The sequence below is a fragment of the Protopterus annectens genome, chromosome 17.part0 (genome assembly GCF_019279795.1).
Source record: "Protopterus annectens isolate FY-2018-M chromosome 17.part0, PAN1.0, whole genome shotgun sequence".
In the NCBI taxonomy this organism is placed as follows: Eukaryota; Metazoa; Chordata; order Ceratodontiformes; family Protopteridae; genus Protopterus; species Protopterus annectens.
Genome location: NC_056751.1, coordinates 362970505 through 362990133, shown reverse-complemented (window position 1 = coordinate 362990133; position 19629 = coordinate 362970505). Strand labels below are relative to the sequence as shown.

Sequence of the window (19629 nt, the reverse complement as noted above, 5' to 3'; positions counted from 1 at the left end):
TCACGGCCCCTACAGACAAACAGTTCCTTTCCAAGGGTGTCTCTGTGGATGCTATGGTGGTGGCGGCGGCCACTAAGAAGGAACTGGCGGATCCTTCAGTACCTGTCCATTCTCCTAACAAGGACTCTAGGACCATGGACAGGTATGGAAAGCGGATGTTTTCTTCAGCGACTTTTGCTATGCGTTCGCTGAATTATCTTTGTCACTTCACCAGGCTTCAACGAGATATTCTCAAAGAACTGGGTGAAGTAGTCCAGGATCCTTCTGCTGCTGGGGCTCAGGAAAAGATTGCCTCGCAGCTTGCAATCCTGAATTCCATATCTAACTCCTCCATGCGGCTCATATCCTTTGCGGCCGATGGAGTGAGCAGGGCCGCAGGCACAGGAGTTGCTCTTAGACGCCAAGCCTGGATGCGGCTTTGTAATTTTGCGGACCCCTTTAAGGCGTCCTTCACTAATACCCCCTTTGATGGTTCGGCTTTGTTCGGACCTCAGGTGAAGGATACCTTGACCAGGTGTGAGCAGGACGGTAAAACTCTTTCTGCCGTTGGAGTCCAGTTTTCCACTCCTTCTAGACCATATCCCAAGGGTCAGAAGGGGGGAAGATGTGGTTCCGAAAAGCCCAAGGAGCTACACCGGACGCACGTGGTCAGTTTGCCCCCAGAGGCAGAGGGGGTAACAATAATAGACGCCGCCCTAGAGGCAGGGGGGGGTCCTCAGAACCAGGGCAACAGGAAGTCTCTTCCTGAGAAGCCCTTTCAGCATCCCTGAGGTGTTGCCCAACTGTCCACCCTTGGAGGCAGTCGGGGGAAGGATTTCGCTGTACCCAGTAGCCTGGCAATCCCTATCTCAAGAGAGTTGGGTACAGTCGATCATATCCGAGGGTTACAAAATCCCTTCGAAGGTTTCCCTGACCTCTACAATCCCTTCCAGACATCTCACCCGGTCAAAGGGATTTGGCAGAACAGGAGGTTTCAAAGCTCCTAGAAAAAAGAGCCGTCCAGACTGTGCCAGCAGACCAGGTAGGATCCGGCGTCTACTCGAGATTCTTTTTGGTCCCCAAAAGGACGGGAGATTGGAGACCAATATTAGACCTGAGCAGATTTGTCAAGAAGGCAAGATTCCGGATGGTCACGCTTCAGTCCATTCTGCCCTTTCTGGGCAAGGACAACTGGATGTGCTCTATAGACCTTCAGGATGCGTACTATCACATAAAGATTCACAGACGCTCCAGAAGGTTTCTCCTCCGCCGCTAGGGACCAGTCATTACCAATTCAGAGCACTGCCCTTTGGCCTCACTTCAGCCCCCAGAGTGTTCACCAAATGCATGGCAGTGGTCACAGCTCATCTGAGACGTCAGGGATTCCAGGTGTTTCCCTACTTGGACGACTGGCTCCTCTCCGCCACCACCAAGTGTCAGCTTCTTCAGTCCAGAGACTACACTCTACAGCTTTGCAGGAGTTTGGGAATTTCAGTAAATTTGAAAAATCTTCTCTGCTGCCTTGCCAATCTATCACCTTTATAGGCGAGAATTAAACACCGTCAAAATGATAGCCAGACTAACAGAGCAAAGAATTCTGGACATCCAAAATTGCTCGCTTCTATTGCAAAGCAACAAGATCAAAGCCAGATTTATACTGAAGGTTCTAGGTCTTATGGCTGCGGCCATTGTTCTTCTACCACTGGCTCGCCCACATGCGTCTTCTGCAGTGGATGCTATTCATGCAGTGGTCGTACCACAGTCTCCCGATGAGGCACGAAATCTTGGTCACACAGTCGCAGAGCTCATCTGAACTGGTGGATATCTTCCCTCTTCTTCATCAGGGCCGACCCTTTATTCCCTCCTCCAGTTGCCACAGTCACTACGGATGCCTCTCTGATCGGGTGGGGGCATTATCAGGGCAGGATGGTCCACGGACGTGGCAACCCATAGAATACCATCTGCACATAAATGTCCTGGAGATGAGAGCAGTGCTTTTAACGCTGCAAGCCCTCAATGACTTTCTTCCCACGGGACTATTGCAGTACAAACGGACAACATGTCCGTGGTCTAGTACATCAACAAACAGGGCGGGACCAGGTCCTATCCGTTATGTCGAGAAGCTCTCAGACTTTGGCAATGGGCGATCTCTTCTCAGCGGTTTCTGATAGCAACGCACATCCCCGGCAGGTCCAACCTTTTAGCGGACAGGCTGAGCAGATCCATTCTGATGCCTCACGAGTGGTCTCTCAATCAATCTGTAGTGGATCAGATTTTTCTGAAGTGGGGCACTCCTTGTTGCGATCTTTTTGCTACTCCGCAAAACAACAAGTGCCCCGATTTTTTCACTCTTTTTTCCCCTTCCAGGCCAACCCCTGAGAGACTCTCTAACCCAGGATTGGCCCCGGGGACTTCTGTACGCTTTTCCTCCCTTTCCCTTGATTCCACAAGTCATTCAGAAAGCCACCGTTTTGAGAGCCAAGTTGATCCTCATTGCCCCATATTGGCCTCGACAAATTTGGTTTCCGTCTCTGCATCGTCACCTGTTGGTGCAGCCCTGGCATCTGGACCCAGTTCCGGATCTCTTGATCCACCAGTCGGGTCAGCAGCACCGAGCCATTCATTCTCTCAACCTCACTGCTTGGTTGCTCCACTTCCTACCCTAGCCAGGCTACCGATGATTTCGGACTCTGTCAGAAACATTTTAGTGTCTTCTTTGAAGTTGTCCACTAGGACTGTTTATGCTAGCAAGTGGCGAAGTTTTTCTATTTGGGCAAATTCCAAAAATATTGACCCCTTTACTGCTCCTGTACGTTCGGTTTTAGATTTCCTGGCGGAGGTTTTTCATTCAGGATCCTCGTCATCTACAGTCAAAGTACAACTGGCTGCTATTTCCAAGTATCATGTTGGCTTGCATGACAATAACATTATGTCTCATAGATTATGCAAGGCCTTTCTGAGAGGAGTTTTTTTCTTAAAACCACCTATAAAGCATCCTCCTTCACAATGGGATCTAAACTTAATGTTGGCATCCTTGATACTACCTCCCTTCGAACCGTCTGCTTCATGTTCTTTGAAATTATTGACCTGGAAAACTATATTTTTACTGGCTGTCACTTCTGCAAGAAGAGTTTCCGAGATTCAAGCTCTCTGCATTCGTTCCCCTTATTTGGTTTTTCATAAGGATAGGGTATCATTAAGAACTAACCCTTCCTTTCTTCCCAAAGTCGTATCTCAAACCAACATTAACCAATCTATAGACCTACCAGTCTTTTCCCAAACTATTCCGACAGAGCTGAACAGAAACTGCATTTTTGGATGTCCATCGTCAGCTCAGGTACTATTTGCATAGAACTAAACAATTCAGAAAATCGGACCAATTATTTGTCTCCTATGCAGAAAACAGGATAGGTCTTCCAGTCTCTAAAGTGACCTTATCCAGATGGTTAACTTCCACTATTTCCTATGTATACTCTCTCAGAGGCAAGCAGCTATCTTCTAAGCCAAAAGCACACTCAACCAGGAGTCTATCCACTTCTGCAGCTTTTCAGGATAGACTACCCATTGATACCATTTGTGCAGCAGCTACTTGGGCTACGCCTCATACCTTTGTCTCTCATTACAAATTGGACTTGGCCTCCAGAGATAAGGCCAGTTTTGGTTCCACAGTTCTCAAGAGTCTGTTCCATTGAGCCACCCGGGATACAGGTGCTAGGGACGGTCCCATCCAGCAAGAATGAAGTAGATTGACAACTTAACATTTAGAAGTTATGTACCTACCATAACGTTCCATGTTAGTTGTCTTCTCTCGCCTTCTTTCTTGCGTCCCTCCCTCCTTCCCCCTGGCCTGGACAGATCTTGAAGAGTTCCTATTAGGTTGTTTCCTCCTGAGCCTTCATATGAGGACTTCTATTAGGATCTTATGTTCCTAATTATGTTAGGATAGTCTTTAGCAGGGTAGGTTAGCTACCAAACGAGATCTGAGGTAGTTCCGCCTTGCGTCATGGGATATAGGGTTGCCTCGAGCTGGTAAAAGGAGTTCCTAAGCTAAAGCAAGTGCCGAGTCGGAGCCGAGGATCGGCTCCGAACCCATCCAGCAAGAAAGAAGGCGAGAGAAGACAACTAACATGGAACGTTATGGTAGGTACATAACTTCTAATTTACGCACCCCTGTTAAAATGCCAGGTTTTGTGATATAAAAAAATGAGACCACAGTAAATCATTTTAAAACTTTTCCCACCTTTAATGTGACCTATAACCTGTACAATTCAATTGAAAAACAAATCTGTTAGGGGAAAGATATAAAAAAATTAAAAAAGTATAATACGCTGGTTGCATAAGTATGCACACCCTTAAACTAATACCTCGTTGTGTGTGCGCACACCCTTAAACTAATACTTTGTTGAAGTACCTTTTGATTTAATTACAGTATTCAGTCTTCTTGTGTAGGAGTCTATCAGCATGGCACATCTTGACTTGGCAATATTTGCTCACTCTTCCTTGCAAAAGGGTTCCAAATCTGTCAGATTGTGAGGGCATCTCTTGTGCACAGTTCTGTTCAGGTCACCCCACAGATTTTGTATTGGATTTAGGTCTGGGCTCTGGCTGGGCCATTCCAAAACTTTAATTTTTTTCTGGTGATGCCATTCTTTTGTTGATTTAGATGTATGCTTGGGGTCATTGTCATGTTGAAAGGTAAAATTCTTTATCTTCAGCTTTCTAGCTGATGCCTGAAGATTTTGGGCCAAAAGTGACTGGTATTTGGAACTGTTCATAATTCCACCATGACTAAAGCCCCAGTTCCTGCTGAAGAAAAGCAACCCCAAAGCATGATACTGCCACCACCATGCTTCATTGTGAGGATGATATTCTTTTGGTGATGCAAAGTGTTGTTTTTGCGCCAAACCTACCTTTTGGAATTGTCCAGAAAGTTCAACCTTGGTCTCATCAGACCATAACACATTTTCCCACATGCTTTTGGGAGAATTGATTTATAATTTTGCAAATTTTAGCCAGGCCTGGATGTTTTATCCCTAATAGATTTGTTTGTTTTTCAGTTGAATTGTACAGGTTATAGGTCGCATTAAAAGTGGAAAAAGTCTTGAAATTATTTTTTGTGGTCTCATTTTTTTTGTATCACAAAAACTTGGCATTTTAACAGGGGTGTGTAAACTTTTTATATCCACTGTAAATAGTTTCACTTAAACCAGGATGACATTTAATGTGCTAATGCCCCAGCTATACAGTATTTATTGTCTGTACTGCTGTCAGTGTGCTTAACAAGTAAGAATGAAGATTCTAGGATGCAAGCCTGGCACTTCAGATTGGTTATATTTTGTTTATTATGTTATTGTATACTTATGTAACTGTGATTTAAATGATGTATTCCTCTGTATGGAAACTTTTTGTCACCTGTAAATCTGATACTCCACTATATGCCTTTGCTGTAATTTCTCTTTTCCCCTGTAGTCCAGGCCTTACTTGAAAGGGGTCCTTGGACCAGTATACCAACCCAGTTAACAAACGGTAAATAAAATAAATATGGTAAAAGACATCATAAATGCAAAACAGAAGGTAGTAATTCAACTAGAGAAGTAAATTAGGGAGACTTAATCTTGGGGTTGGTGTTTTTTAGGCCATACCTTGGAATCTGTGTACAAAAGTGACCATTGTACTTTAAACAAATAATTATCAAAGGAAAACTCAGTAGAAACTGATGTGTCTTTGTTAGAAGCTTGAGAATGATTGCAAAAGGAAAAAAAAAGTAAATTAATATTTGTTTTGAAAAGGAACCCCTAAAAATACAACAGCCACTGCAGTGTTTACCTTATGGTTCACAATCCTACCCAAAACTTGTCACATTTATACATATTAGTAGCCTAGGAGATGACATATTAGTAGCCTAGGAGATGTGAAACGTGTATGTGCACCAGCATGTTTGTGTATACTTATGTGATTTGCCTGCTAATTGTAGTATTTGGTATTCAGGATGACTTAGCAGAGAGACACTAACTCATCACATATGACATTTTTAAATACCGTTACAAAACCTTAACATTGAGGTCAATGGCTAAAGACCTGGTATCACAGATTATGATTTTGTGCTAGGTATCCTAGTCTGAGGTGTGCAGCCAGCTGGAGTGGTTTACACTCAATGGACTGTACCCGTCTTCATGGTGAGCACAAGTGCTGAACAAGAAAATGTCCATACCCATGGTTCCTTTTTAAATTCCTAGACATAAATCTGAAAGGGGTGCAAAATTAGAGAAGTTTGAGCAGTACAATTGGTAATTCAACTTTCCTTTGCATGGAAGATCATGGTTTCTGTTTCGTTATTGATTGATGATTTCAAGAGCTAAAATGATTTTGGAAGTCCTGCTGCGACAGGTGGCAATGTCTTAATTTACTGTGAAAGAGCACTTAACCAGCAACCTAGAAAACAGCTTGGGCCTAGAAGTTACTCATATAGTAATTAATAAGTGTCACTGAAAATTATAATATGCAAATCTACTGAGCACCATCTATGCTCCTGCAGAGCATGAAAATTTCATGACTTATCTCCAAATTTTAAAAACTAATTCATGTACACGCTTTTGGGGGATTTTAACGTTTATTATGTGAAGTTAGTGTCAAATAAGCGTGGCAAAATATTAATTGAGTGAATTAGAACAGTTTGGACAAATGGTATTAACTCCAGCAAAGACTATCATTATCTTAGATATCGTACTGACAAACATCAAATCTTTTCTCTCCCCTACCATGTTTATGCCCTCTGTAGTTAATGCTGACCATACTGCCATCATCTTTAACCTAAAACTTAAATCAAACTTGGTTATAAGTAAGCCATTCTTCCTAGACTTACCAGTGGAAACTGTAATGCAATGAATGGCAGGGATGCCATCCTCAGTCATTCAAATACATCTGCACATGAGTCTGCCAATGAGTTGTATATTATTGTTAGCTCCTGCATTTATAAATACATACTCGTAAAACACAACAATACAAGTAAATTAAAAGCTTTGGTGGAATAATTAAAATTTGTAAGATATCAGAAAAAAATATTACTGGTTAACTTTCAAAAATTACTGTAATCATAAAAACAATTCCAGATTAAATAAACTATAGAACCTGCTGTCTTTTCTTATTCAAATCCATGTATGAACTCAATTTGGTAATAGAGGTTAAAAAACAGTGATAAGATGGTATGTCATTTTTTCTGAAAACTAGATGAGAAAATAATGAATGAACATATTAATAAGCAATAAAGTGACCACCCTGTTCCAGAACATTGGTGATAATTTTCAAGAGTATCCCCGGTCCTCTGTAGCAAATCCCACCCAGGTCTATCCTCCCAGCAAAGAATCAATTTCAAATACCCAGTCCGGCTTGATATAGGCATAGCTGTTAGTATATGAGCAGACCATAAAGCCTTGGGGATGGGATATTCACTTTTTCCAGGCGTATATCATCCCATAGTCAACTTGTATAAGTGGTGGGTGTAAAGGTTGAAGTACCTTTGCGAAAAAAATGCTTTTTTTCAACTTTTAATAGGTTGTTGCTTGCTGAATGAATTTGCATAGCTGGCATCACCTTATTAGTTATGTATATGTCAATGAATTCCCATACAAAGCTGCACAGACCAGTAGGCTAGCCCTAGGTTTACTGTGGTAAACAATCTCTGAAAAAGTTTTCCACAGGCTTCACAGTAAGTAAAGAAGTATGTCATATTTGTGCAGAAGCAAGGGTAGACTTCAATTTCTTTAACTACACACACAATGGCTACTGCATGAGAGATTAAAAGCTCAAGTTCAACGGGACCAGACAACCAACCAGGTGATTTTGTATGCAGAATAAAGAAGAACCTTAAGAATCCCATGTCATTCATGTTTTACAGATTTTAATTTGTGAGCATGTTCCGGATCAATGTTGACAGGCTGTAGTGGCGAAGTGTGAGTATTGGGGTGGTTACTTGAGGCCTACACTGTTTTGGACCCATCCACCTGACCATTATTCCGTTTAAAATTATGGCGATAGTCATAATGGAACTTAATGTGGAATTAGGGGACCTACGTCTGTGATATGGAATAGCATGGGCTTGTTAAGAGAATTGTTTGATTTGTTGCTTTAGAATCTTATTGCATTCTTTAAAGCAGTAACATTAGCACATTTTAAATGGTTGACAGTAAACTCTCATTTTGACATTGGTAAGATTTTTTTACCCTTTCCACCCAACTGAATAATTGATAAGGATTGATATTTAAAGCTTTCAATTTATGTAATTCAGAGGGTACAAGTCTGTTCAGGCAACAACATAAAACAAGTAAGGGTTAGCTGCCAATCCCAACAGGGGAGTATTACCCACAGAACACTGTATCCAAGACCACTTGTTTTTTGCACTATTCTTCTCAGATGTAAAAGTCTGAATTGACCAGTGGATGACCAGATGTGTTCATTAGCATCATCAACTCTTTTTTTCTCATTATCTACATATGGTCAATTGTTGTAATCTTCAGTTAATTGCCTCTCCTACTTTCTTTGACAGTCATGCCTGAGTGTTGCAGTTCTTCTCTCATGCATAATCCATCCATTCATCTTTTTGCTGGATGCCATTGTTTCCTCTTGCCTACTTCCTGTCTGTTCTAAATCTTCTTCACCAGATAGCCTTCTGCTTTTCTGCATGTGTCTGAACCACCATAGCATGTTCCTGTGATCTTCTCTGCAGTTGGAGCTACTTTGGCTTTTGCCTTGATCTCTATTTCTTCATCATACCACCCATCTTAGGCACTTCATCTCCATACTGCTGTGCCTTTACTGCCCAGGGTTTTGTACCATACAATGGTATTGATCACACCACTGTTTTGTACACCTTACTTTTCAGCTTCTTTGGCATTCTTCTGTCATACACTCCCCCTACCACTCTGTACCGGTTGGCTGCAGTCCCTCTGATTCTAGCTTTGCCATCCTCATTCAGGTTTCCCTTTTCCTGAACCACCCCTCCCAGATACATGAACCAGGATGACCAGATGTGCTGATGATTGCAAACTGGGTATCATAATTATTTCAGTAAACGATGTTGAGGTTCGCTAAGGTCATTTGCAAAAGAATGCACACTTGACTCAGTAGTAATGACCTCACTTTTAATGTCAACAAAAGTAGCATTCTGAGAATGGGTAATAACATAAATGATTACAAAATAAATAGACTGCGGTGGTGGTGCTGCAGTAGCGTTGTCGCCTCAGACATTGCCCGTTCGATTCTCAGTTAGAGCGTCTTATGTGTGGAGCGTTCCTTCGTTGAAGGTTGTGCGTTAGGCCCGGCAAGCCAGCACGTAAAAAAATCTACTGCCAATCATTAGCGGACCGGAGTTCCGCTGCGGCGACCCCTAACCAGGAAAAGCCGAAGGACACAAATTGCAAAAGAAATAGGTAACTTATAAAACATGCAGCCACAGATTATTTGAAGTAGTAGAGAAATTTTACAAAAATGCAAGAGAATGAATAATTTGGGATTAACAAGAAAATAAGACAGAACATGAATAATATAGTGGCATTTCAATGAAAAGAACAAAAATGTGTACTTAATATCCAGTAAGTCTGCAATAAATATTTGAACCTCAACTGAAGAGTTAGTTTATTGTATTGAATAATAAACCACAAAAGTGCCAGACCTAAGCAGACCCTCATTTGTTGGTGTTCTAAAGTATTTTGCCTCGGGTCTAAAAATCTACCTTGTTGTGGAAATCATTGTGATGGTCTGGTATTGTTTGCTTCACCTTTAGTTTATTTTAATCTTGGGCCATTTTACCAAAGTAGGAACAGTGTACTTTTAGCTCATCTAATTGTAAAGGCCTTGTTCAGTCACCCCTAGTTAATCAGTGTACCATTTTATAACTTATTGATTTAGACCACTATTGAATATAATGCTGCATTTTATAACTTTCTAACAAGACACTGGAGAGAGCTTTACACAGCATTTGCGTCGGTGTGGAATGCGATAAGTATAATTGGTCTTTCTGTTTAGCGTTGTAATATTCTATCTCTATTCCTCCTTCCCCATACCTTTTTTCCATCTATCCCTTGCCCTCTGTAAATGCCTTTTGCAAGTCCTTTTCATAGATCCACTACCCATTCTGTGAAAAACTACTTTCAGAGATCTACTACCAGTGTCCCCTCCTTCCTCCTCTGCCCTTACTGTTTAGTATGACCCCTTTACGTTTGCCTTGTATAATCTTGTGCTCTATTTCTGTGCCCCCATCTTTTCTGTTTTTAAATGAGTAGATCTCTGGCTTGTAATCTTATTTGGCATTTAGCAACGAGAATTAAGTCTCTAAACTGTTAATGGGCTGTTCCCTTTAACCAAAAGGCTACAGGGTTTGATTCCTTCCACCTCCATTTGCCTACTGTGCGAGTTTGAGCAAGTCACTTAACCAGACAGTACTCTCATGTTGCCCTCTGAAAACGTACATGCGTCTAGTGGATTTACCTGGTTAACAAATGTAGAAAAAATCCCCTCCACCTCATTGATCTTTCTGATAGTTTGTCTCCAAGTTCTGTTCAGCAGCCTGTTGTCCTTTTTCTTGTATGGCTTCTAGAGCTGCACACATTGCCAGTGCCATGTCACCATATTTCCTGGTGGGTCCAGTGTAGGTGTGATGAACACCTGCAGTTCCTTTTTATGTTACCATCCACTCCTCTCCTCTGAGCTGATATTTCACACCATGTTGTTTTGGCTCATGTTCAGTCCTTTAGATTGAATCTCAACTGCCACCTTTCTGTACAGTTGTTTAGCCTTTTTGAGTCCTTCCTTGTCCTAACCACATCACTGCTGTCATGTTAAAGCCTTTCCTCAGCAGCAAGCTCATATCTAACATATTTAGAATAAAGTTCAAATAATGCTGCATCATTCTGAGAAATTTCGTTAGAGGCATTTGTTCTCAGGAGGAGGCAGTTTTTGCTATTTCTCTTGCTTTCTTAATGCCTGGTTTTAGATCTTTACTTGTTAAGACATGACCTGTGTATCTCAGATTTTTACTTTGATTTTGCACTTAAGTTACTTCAGTTTAAGGTTCTTTTGTTTCAGTCTCTTCACTAACTCATTTGGTGTCATGTCATGCTCTTTTATTTTGTGTAACTTAATGCTAATTTGTAATTTATTATATTGACATCACCGGTAATCCTCTGTTGTCTTTGGATCAGTTTTCTGAAACCGTTCATTTGCTTATGAAATACAAAATAGAAGTGCCAAAATAAGTCAGTGTTCAGTTTGGAAATTTCCTTATCAAGCTTTAGTTGCAAGAATGTCTGGTTTGCACCAAGCACAAAAAAAAAATCTGCATGGCTGACACCATTTCTTCATTTCTTTATTTAGTCAATAGTACTCTCTTTATATACCTTTCTTGAAATCTTGTGGCTTTGTGTAAATGAACTTAATGTGCCTTCATCACAGTGTCCGTTTTCTTAATCTGCCCAGTTGGCTGTATTTTTCTAATTCACTCCTATTTTCTAAATGTTCCTTGATTGTATTCAGAGTTATTGGAAATTCGCATACAATTTATGTACTAGTAACACTGTTGGATCTGTCTGAATATGTTACCATTCTGATAAACAGCCCAAACCAGTAAATAAATGTTTATGTTCTTTAATGAAATAGTCAGTCTGATAATCTTTTGGTATGTGATGCAACTCTGCAGTTACACAGTGAATTCATTTTACAGTGCTATATGCTTGACAGGACAAATAACCCAGTTTTTGCATTATTTCTTATTCTTACATTACCCAAGTTTTATCCTGTATTCTTTATTCTTATTTCACAAATAAAAATGTTCTTACCCGTTGGTTTTCCATGATAACCGAATAAGTGAGCAGTTTAAACAGCAGTGACTTCAGATTGCTGTTTTTCAGAGCACTTACTTAAAATGTTTTAGCGGACATTATAGTGCACTCTGTGCCACTGTTTAATATGAACACTACATTTTGATTATTTTAGTCCTTTCTTTCCAGAGTTCCAACTCAATTTGTGGTCATTGCCTCTCTGTACTTGTTTCTTGCAAAGTGTTTTTCTGTGTCCATTCTCAACATGCAGCAAGCCTACAGACATTTTTACTTTCAAACATTTGTTGTAAACATGTCATTTTGACTGAAAAAGTAATTTGTTTCATTTTAAAAATATTACCAAAGTGGCTTCGTTTCCTTACAGCTACTTCACATCTGATCTGTTGCAGGTAATTTGCCATAGTTAATGCACAGTTTACAACTGTCATGTTTATTATGCTTGCCAGACCTTTATTGACTTATTTCTAGTCTGTTTTTTACTCTCTTACCTTTTCCATCTCACATGCCTCCTAAACACATAGTTTTTCTTTGCAGTGTTTCCAATGGAAAAAGTAATTTCACTCACTGTGAACATATCAAGACTCCCTGTTGTAAGTACCAGACCTGAAAATGTAGATCTTACATGCCCCAAAAATAAACTGTGCTGCAGAGTAAACCAACAAGTTTTGGAAAGCAGTTGCATCAGAAAGCACTACACAGACAGGCTGTACTCTCACCCCTGTTGCTTATATATACTAACTCCTGCTACAGTTTTGAGTAGGGGGAATATTCCAAGATATGATAGCCATGATATATTGTATATTCCTCCACAATCGTATATTTCTCTTCATTTCTAGTTCTGCTACTGTGAGAATCACTATTAGACTTGCCCTAAGTATCCCACATCTTTCAAGTCTGACTGTCAGCAATCTGCCTGTAGTCTAATTTCTAATACTACACAAGATTCTGCCTTGAGCAAAATTTTGTATTTTAGCCAAAATCGTGGTCTTTGGTTTAATTCTTTAAATTCAGTACTATAAGCATCTGTATATTCAGTGGGACCTTGTACCCTCCTGAAGAACAAATGAGTAGATTTGTATTGGATTCTTTTTCAGGTCATGGTAAACACAGTAGTAGTTCCTCTGTTTCCCTTGTGAACTCCAAGTATATTATACTCCTTAATTTTTTTTTCTTTTTTCTCTGTGTCATATGGCATTATAACACACTGTATCTTTTCAGGCTTAGATATTTCACTGTCATTTGGGAATAAACTGAATTTCTAGAACAGCAATTTCCAGTTCTTAGACAAATGACTACAAGGAGAGAGGTTTCCATGTGTTTCTTAACACCAAGGTGAAACAACTTATTTTTCAATGAATTTTGATACTGTGTAGTACTTCTGTACATTTGTTGTTTTTTTTTTCCATTTCTGATACCATGTCACAGTTGGCATCCAGAATTACCACAATAAAGGGATGGATACAAACTGCATTCAACCAATTTAGTAGCACCTGTATTTGTCTGACCACTAGGTAACAAGTTACCAGACAGCATAATGTATAGCCAACTCAGTCACAAACCTAAAGGTGTGACATGCCTTAAGCTGTGTATGTACAAGTAGCATCTGATGTGTTGTTTTGCATTTGTGTTTGTTTTTCAAATTTTATAAATCTCGTCTGTGAATTCTACCTGCCTAACCACCCCTTTAAGAAAGGTTAATTACCTTCTGAGTACCTCTCTGTGATAGATTGGAAGGAAGGTAGAAGCACAGATGGTCACAGGCATGCAGTATACAGCTGAGGGTCTGCGGGAAGAAACCATACCACCTAGAAAAAAGTCACACAGAGACAGAGAGTGCATGCATATACTGAAAGAATCAGCCAAAAACTCAACCAGATAATCAAGTAATATAAGATGGCAGCACTACTCATGTGCCGCCATGTCAATGATTAATTGCTATCACACACATCTTGCCCAGCCTCCACAAGACAGTCACTTATTGTATACAGTGCTAATGTTTGACCATGATGGAAAGTGGGAAAAAGTTATGGTCAGCTTGCTTCTTTCATATACAAGCCCCTCATAGTAATTTTCATTATGGACAACCCCCATACCAATCTATTATGGCCACTTTATTAATTGTGCAGACCTCTGATGTCTACTTTTGTTAAAACCGTAGTCACAGTAAAGTATTTCAGCTGGCTTCACACACATGCACACTCCTCCTGCAAGGCAAGAATAATGACTTCTTAACCTGAATAAATAACAGCAGTGCCATTTACTTTCATATACAGACAACTCCCATACCCAGCAATTAAAGCCAAATGTATTGATTTTTTTCCACCTTGGGTATCAGATAAAAATAATTGTTCCACAGTAATGTATTTAACCTACTCTGTAAACACACACACACACACTCGTATGTTTTCTCCACTTACTGCAAATTATATTGCCGTGTGTACTCCAAATGTCTGACTGGGATTAAATGAATGAATAAATGCCTTAATGATGGCCACATGTATTTCAGTTTGATTCATTCAGGTCTACATAGTGCAACCTGTTGCGGAATTGTGCCCAGCAGTTAAAGCCACTTGTATGATTGTGACTGCATGCCTCAGATATTTGATAATGATCAAATGAATGAATAAAACATAAATAATTAGCACACAGGAATGTATCTTCTGAGCTCACGGTATGCAGCTGACTGCAACCCCCCCTCCAAAATAAACACATACCCCTCAACTGCTTAGCACAAAGCTAAAAGTAATGATGGACAAGTGTTCCAGAATACTAGGCTTTGTATGACATTCTTTTTTTCTGACGATATTAAGTTTTAAACTAAAGATGCCTTTCACTATTTAGTGACTGCAGTCCTCACTGATTTGCAAGAAAAAAAAACATTTCTTAAGAACAAACCAAAAAATCACGGACAGTTGGGAGTATCTGTGCCCCTTCCCCACATACCTACACATATATAGATATAAACACGCACACTTAAACAATCCTTCCTGCATACTGGCTGAGTGGTATACATAGTGATAGAAAAAAATATACAATATTTTATATGAATATAACTTTATGTAAATGTCAATCCCTTTGTAATTTATTGGATAGCAAATGTTCTCACCAAAAGAATTAAGGATGTTAGGGTGGGTGGCCATACTTCCTTCTAAAAACCTGTCGGTGTGGTGTAAGAGTTCAGTCATTAGGCCACTCCTCTTTGGCATTTACTTTTCCGACGTCAGATGTAAAGTTAAGATTACTGCAAATTTGGCACCATCATAAACTGCCCAGAGGGGACAGCAAGATCCACCAAGGCGGCCTGTCCCAAACAAATAGCTGGTGTCAAAAACACTGGGCTAAAAGTAAATAACAAGAAGTGTATAACTGTATCCTTTGTCAAGCATTACTGCATTGTGACTGTCACATATAGACAACACACCCATGATACTTGATCACATAGTGAGGGATCTGGGAATCTTTGTCGATAATGACTTGTTCCTTGATCACCACTTATCTACTGTTGTATGAAGTCCTTTCATTGCACAGCTTACATTTCAAGTTATTGCATCCAGATGTCCAGGAATGTAATTGTTGTAATGTACTTGACACTGATTAGGCCAGTCATTGAGTATTTCCCTGTCTAAAGACTTCATAACTGAAATGACCACAGTTTTCTCACTAAAAAAAATTAAGGGCCTAAATCATACAAACTAGGTAGCCCATTTCAAGCTGTTGTCCCTCTTCTCAATGTCATGCAGGATGCTGAGAGGAGACCTCTGCCATGAATATAGAACTTCAACAGACCATATTCTGTCAGCCCTGTTACACATTTACATGTCTAATGGTATCATAAACACCTGCTCAAAGGATCTCAATCTCTTTTGCAAAATAAATAGAACATGTTGGAAAGAGAAGTTTGGATCACAGGGAATAATGCTTCACTGGAATTGTTTCCCACTCCATGTAAAGTACTTCTCTTACTCTATTTAAATTTAGTTTGGATGAATGGATGGGTAACTGCAGCCCTGTCCTTGGGTAGGGGAAACATAAATGTCCCAACATATCCACGTCTGACCTATCTCTGGATTCTTTGTATGCAAAATATAAGGACTAAAAAGTACCACTGGAGTCTAAGGCTAGATGTCTAATTATAAATATAAATATATATATATATATATATATATATATATATATATATATATATATATATATATATATTCATATTTGTATGTATATATGGATATGTGTGTGTGTGTGTATATATATATATATATATATATATATATATATATATATATATATATATATATATATATATATATACACACACACACACACACACACACACACACACACACACACACACCTGTATATATATATGCAAGGGTCTACTTTGCTTAATTGAAATTACACTTACCCGAACCTGAAAAATGCGAGACAACTTCAACGAAAACTTAATAGCCTGACGCAACAAATCACCAATATTTTTTACAGGGAAATGAACCACTTGGCCACCAGGCTGAACTTTGCCCTTTTCCCCAGTTTAGTGCAATCTCGGAGTTGCTATATTTATTTGGGGGGTGTATGGGGTGCAGCCCACCACATGCGTTTAATTTGTCTCCATTTTTTTTTGTGCTGGTGGCCAAGTGGTTCAATTCCCTGTAAAAAAAAGAAAAAAAAATCAGTTTGTTGCTTCTGGTTATTAAGTTTCCATTCAATTCAGCTCACATTTTTCAGGTTCAGGTACGTGTAATTTCGATTAAGCAAAGTAGACTTGTATAATTAATTTGCTACTGAGCTGATATCTCTGACTCCCATTACTTCCTTGTTTCACTTTGTCAGACTGCCTTAGTCATGCCTCCTTGGTGTGTCATCCATAGGTTGGTACTAGGCTATCAGCTCTAGGGCCTATACAAGCCTAGCCATAACAATTCCCTGGCTATTTCTTCACACACTATTTGCTTCCCTGGACCCCTGTCTAGCAGGGCAACTGACGTAATCCCGGGGTGAATTTCCTTTCTCCCATCCAATCGTCAAGGTTCCTTTTGAAGAGGGCCAAAGAGGCACTCTGCTCGACATGTATGGGCAGTCTATTCCAGAGTCTGGGAGCCTCTGGGTCAGGAACCTATCCCTTCAGCATGTTTTGTTTATTGTGATGACAAGGTTTAAATCCCTGGATCGTGTGGCTCTGAGGGATTGGGATTTCTTTAAGTGTAGCATGTCCAACAGCTCTGGGTTTGACATGGCCTTGTATGTTAAGGAGAGATCGCCTCTGAGTAGACGATATGTGACAAAGTATAGCTGGAGTTTTTTAAGGTGGTCAGCTTAGGGCATCTGCTTTAGGCCTGTGATTCTTTTAGTGAGGTATTTCTGTGGCCTTTGCAGTTGTTGCAGATGTCTTGAGAGGTACATACCAAGTGGGGCATTGTATTCTGTAATGGGTGTAATGAGGGATGAGGACAGTGGGACAATGACCTCCTCTTTTCTGGATGAAAAGCTCTTAGTGATGAGGTGTGCCACATAGAAGGATTTCCTGACTGTTGTGGCGATGTAGTTATCGAAGGTGAGACCACTGTCCACCTGTGTCCCTAAGTCTCTTATCACACTTTTGGTGTTTAGTGTACTGCCACCTATGTGGTAATTCACGGGTACATGTTTTTTCCCAAAGGGGATAGCTATTCATTTCATGGCATTGAGCTTGAGCCTATGGCTCTGGCACCAAGCATCTGTTTCTGTAAAGGCCCTTTTGTGGAGTATCCACATCATTTGGGGATTCAATAATGGCTCCCAGTTTGCAGGCATCTGCAAACTTTGTTAGCCAGAGTCCCTTAGTGTTGGCCTGTACTTCAGAGAAGTAGATGCCAAACAAGAGAGGTCCCAGGACTGAACCCTGAGGTACTCCACTTGTCACTTGTCTGGAGCTGGATTTGGAGTCTGCTACTTTTACAGTGTAGGTTCTGTCAGTAAGCCAGTTGGCAACCCATTGGGTGATGTAGGGATTAATGCCCAGCTTAGTAAGTTTATCTATGATTCCAGAGTGGGGGATGGTGTCAAAGGCCTTGGCGAGGTCTAGATAGGCTGGGTGGACCACCTTACCCTTGTCCATGGCTCTGGAGACCGATTTGAAGACGAGATGAGAAAATGATACTCTATCCAGGCTTAGGTTTTGTAGTTATATCTGAAATTATTTACCTCTGATTTGCGGATTTAACAACTGCTGTATTGGTTTGTCTTTCAGGTAAAAGATACCATTGGTTATGATACATTGGGCCATTGCTTCTTTCTGGAGGATGGAATTGAAGAGCGAAATGTTCTGTTTCACAACCTTGGACTTCTCACTAAACCTGGAACACAGCTCCCTACTGATCGAAATGATACCATGTGCACAGAAATTCGGGACAAAGTTAATGGCAAATATATCCCAGTGCCTGCAACAGACTGCAAGTAAGAGGTTTCTGCATGACTAAAGTGAGGAGGAGGCATTACAACTTTATTGTAACATGGAGTTTTGAGGAGGCTGTATCAGAAAAGTTATTTTCCTAATGATACCTACCTGCTAATTACCACGTGATTGGTAGTCTTCATTCTGATCCCTTACGGTTTGCAGAATGCAAGGATGTACATGTGCAGCTGGAAGCCATTTTATTTTCTTTCCCATTGACCATGAAGCCTTCCCTCTCTTATGCTCTTTTTAGCCCATCATTCTACAGAGGTGAGAGCTCTATGGTCTGTTTGCCCTACAAGTGTCAGAAGTGGTGCAGTCATCTGTGTTAAATTAGTTTTAATATAGTCCTTATTTTTCTTGGACATGCCCATGTGAACCCAGGAGTGTAAAGCACTGGGCAAGTGTACGGGCATGTCTCCCACCTCTGAGAATACAATCCCTGCATTCAGCATTGTTTCCTTGAAAGTGACAGCCTCCATTGATCCCTGTTCTCCACTAGGTGTTCAGAACAGAATATATACTCCAGACTTGCACTGTCCCACTCTCTGTCTCCAGAAATGAAAAATGGGTACCACTTCAGCACTTCTGCCGCTCCCAAGCCAACCTCTCAGGTGTCCAAGCTGTTAACTAAGCCTTTGACACCTAGTCCCTAGTCAGGGCTTTATAACTTCTGTGCCAAAGATTCAGCTGGAAATTTAGTATGCTGAAGACTTGGGTTCATGAAATCACCATTTTATAATTCACAGATTGTCAAAGTTTATGTATGTTGAGGTTGCACTGTGTGGAGGAGTACAGTGCTGTGTTCTTAAGTAATTAGCCTTGACTGATGAGGTAGCATCACAGACTCTGTGTTCGAGAACTGTATTGTGTTTTCTCGTACATTACATACTTTGCTGACCTTACCTGAATGAACCATTTTGCTGTGGATAATTGTTGGGACTTTTATTTCTTCTGGGTATTCTTTTGTAACGAGCTTTTTTCAGTCTGTACATTACAGACATGGGGTTGTGTGCCTCTCCCCTTGATGCATCATATGCCTCAGCTAGGACTTTGTGCACAGTTCTATGCTCTCCAGTTTTTGCTTGCTGCTTACACATTTCTGTTCCATTCTAATGTCTCGTAAGAAGCCTCCTAAGGTTGATGCCATAAAAACTGAAACATACTAAGTGTGCTTTGCATTCATCCAGTCGCCAGTCTTGTCCTTGTGTTAGTGCTGTCTGTGTTGCCTGGAGAAGGAGCATAATGTTTAGTGGTACCACCAATGCCAAGGTTTTAACCTTGCTTTCTAAGAAGGTATGGGAAGTGTTGAGCCTGCCTCAGTACCTAAAGGATTATACCTGTGAGAGGGTAGCCCATTATGTGTAATCTTTTAGGATGGCATCTTGCATAATC

At 40.5% G+C, this 19629-nt stretch overlaps 1 protein-coding gene across 1 annotated transcript in view; it reads left to right on the top strand.

Annotated features, from left to right (window-relative positions):
* Window positions 1-19629, top strand: part of CEMIP2 (cell migration inducing hyaluronidase 2) — a 939901-nt gene that overhangs the window by 258244 nt on the left and 662028 nt on the right. The window contains exon 5 of the mRNA XM_044059182.1: window positions 18031-18236. Within this exon, the coding sequence (XP_043915117.1) occupies window positions 18031-18236 (206 nt within the window). The remainder of the gene's footprint in view (window positions 1-18030; window positions 18237-19629) is intronic.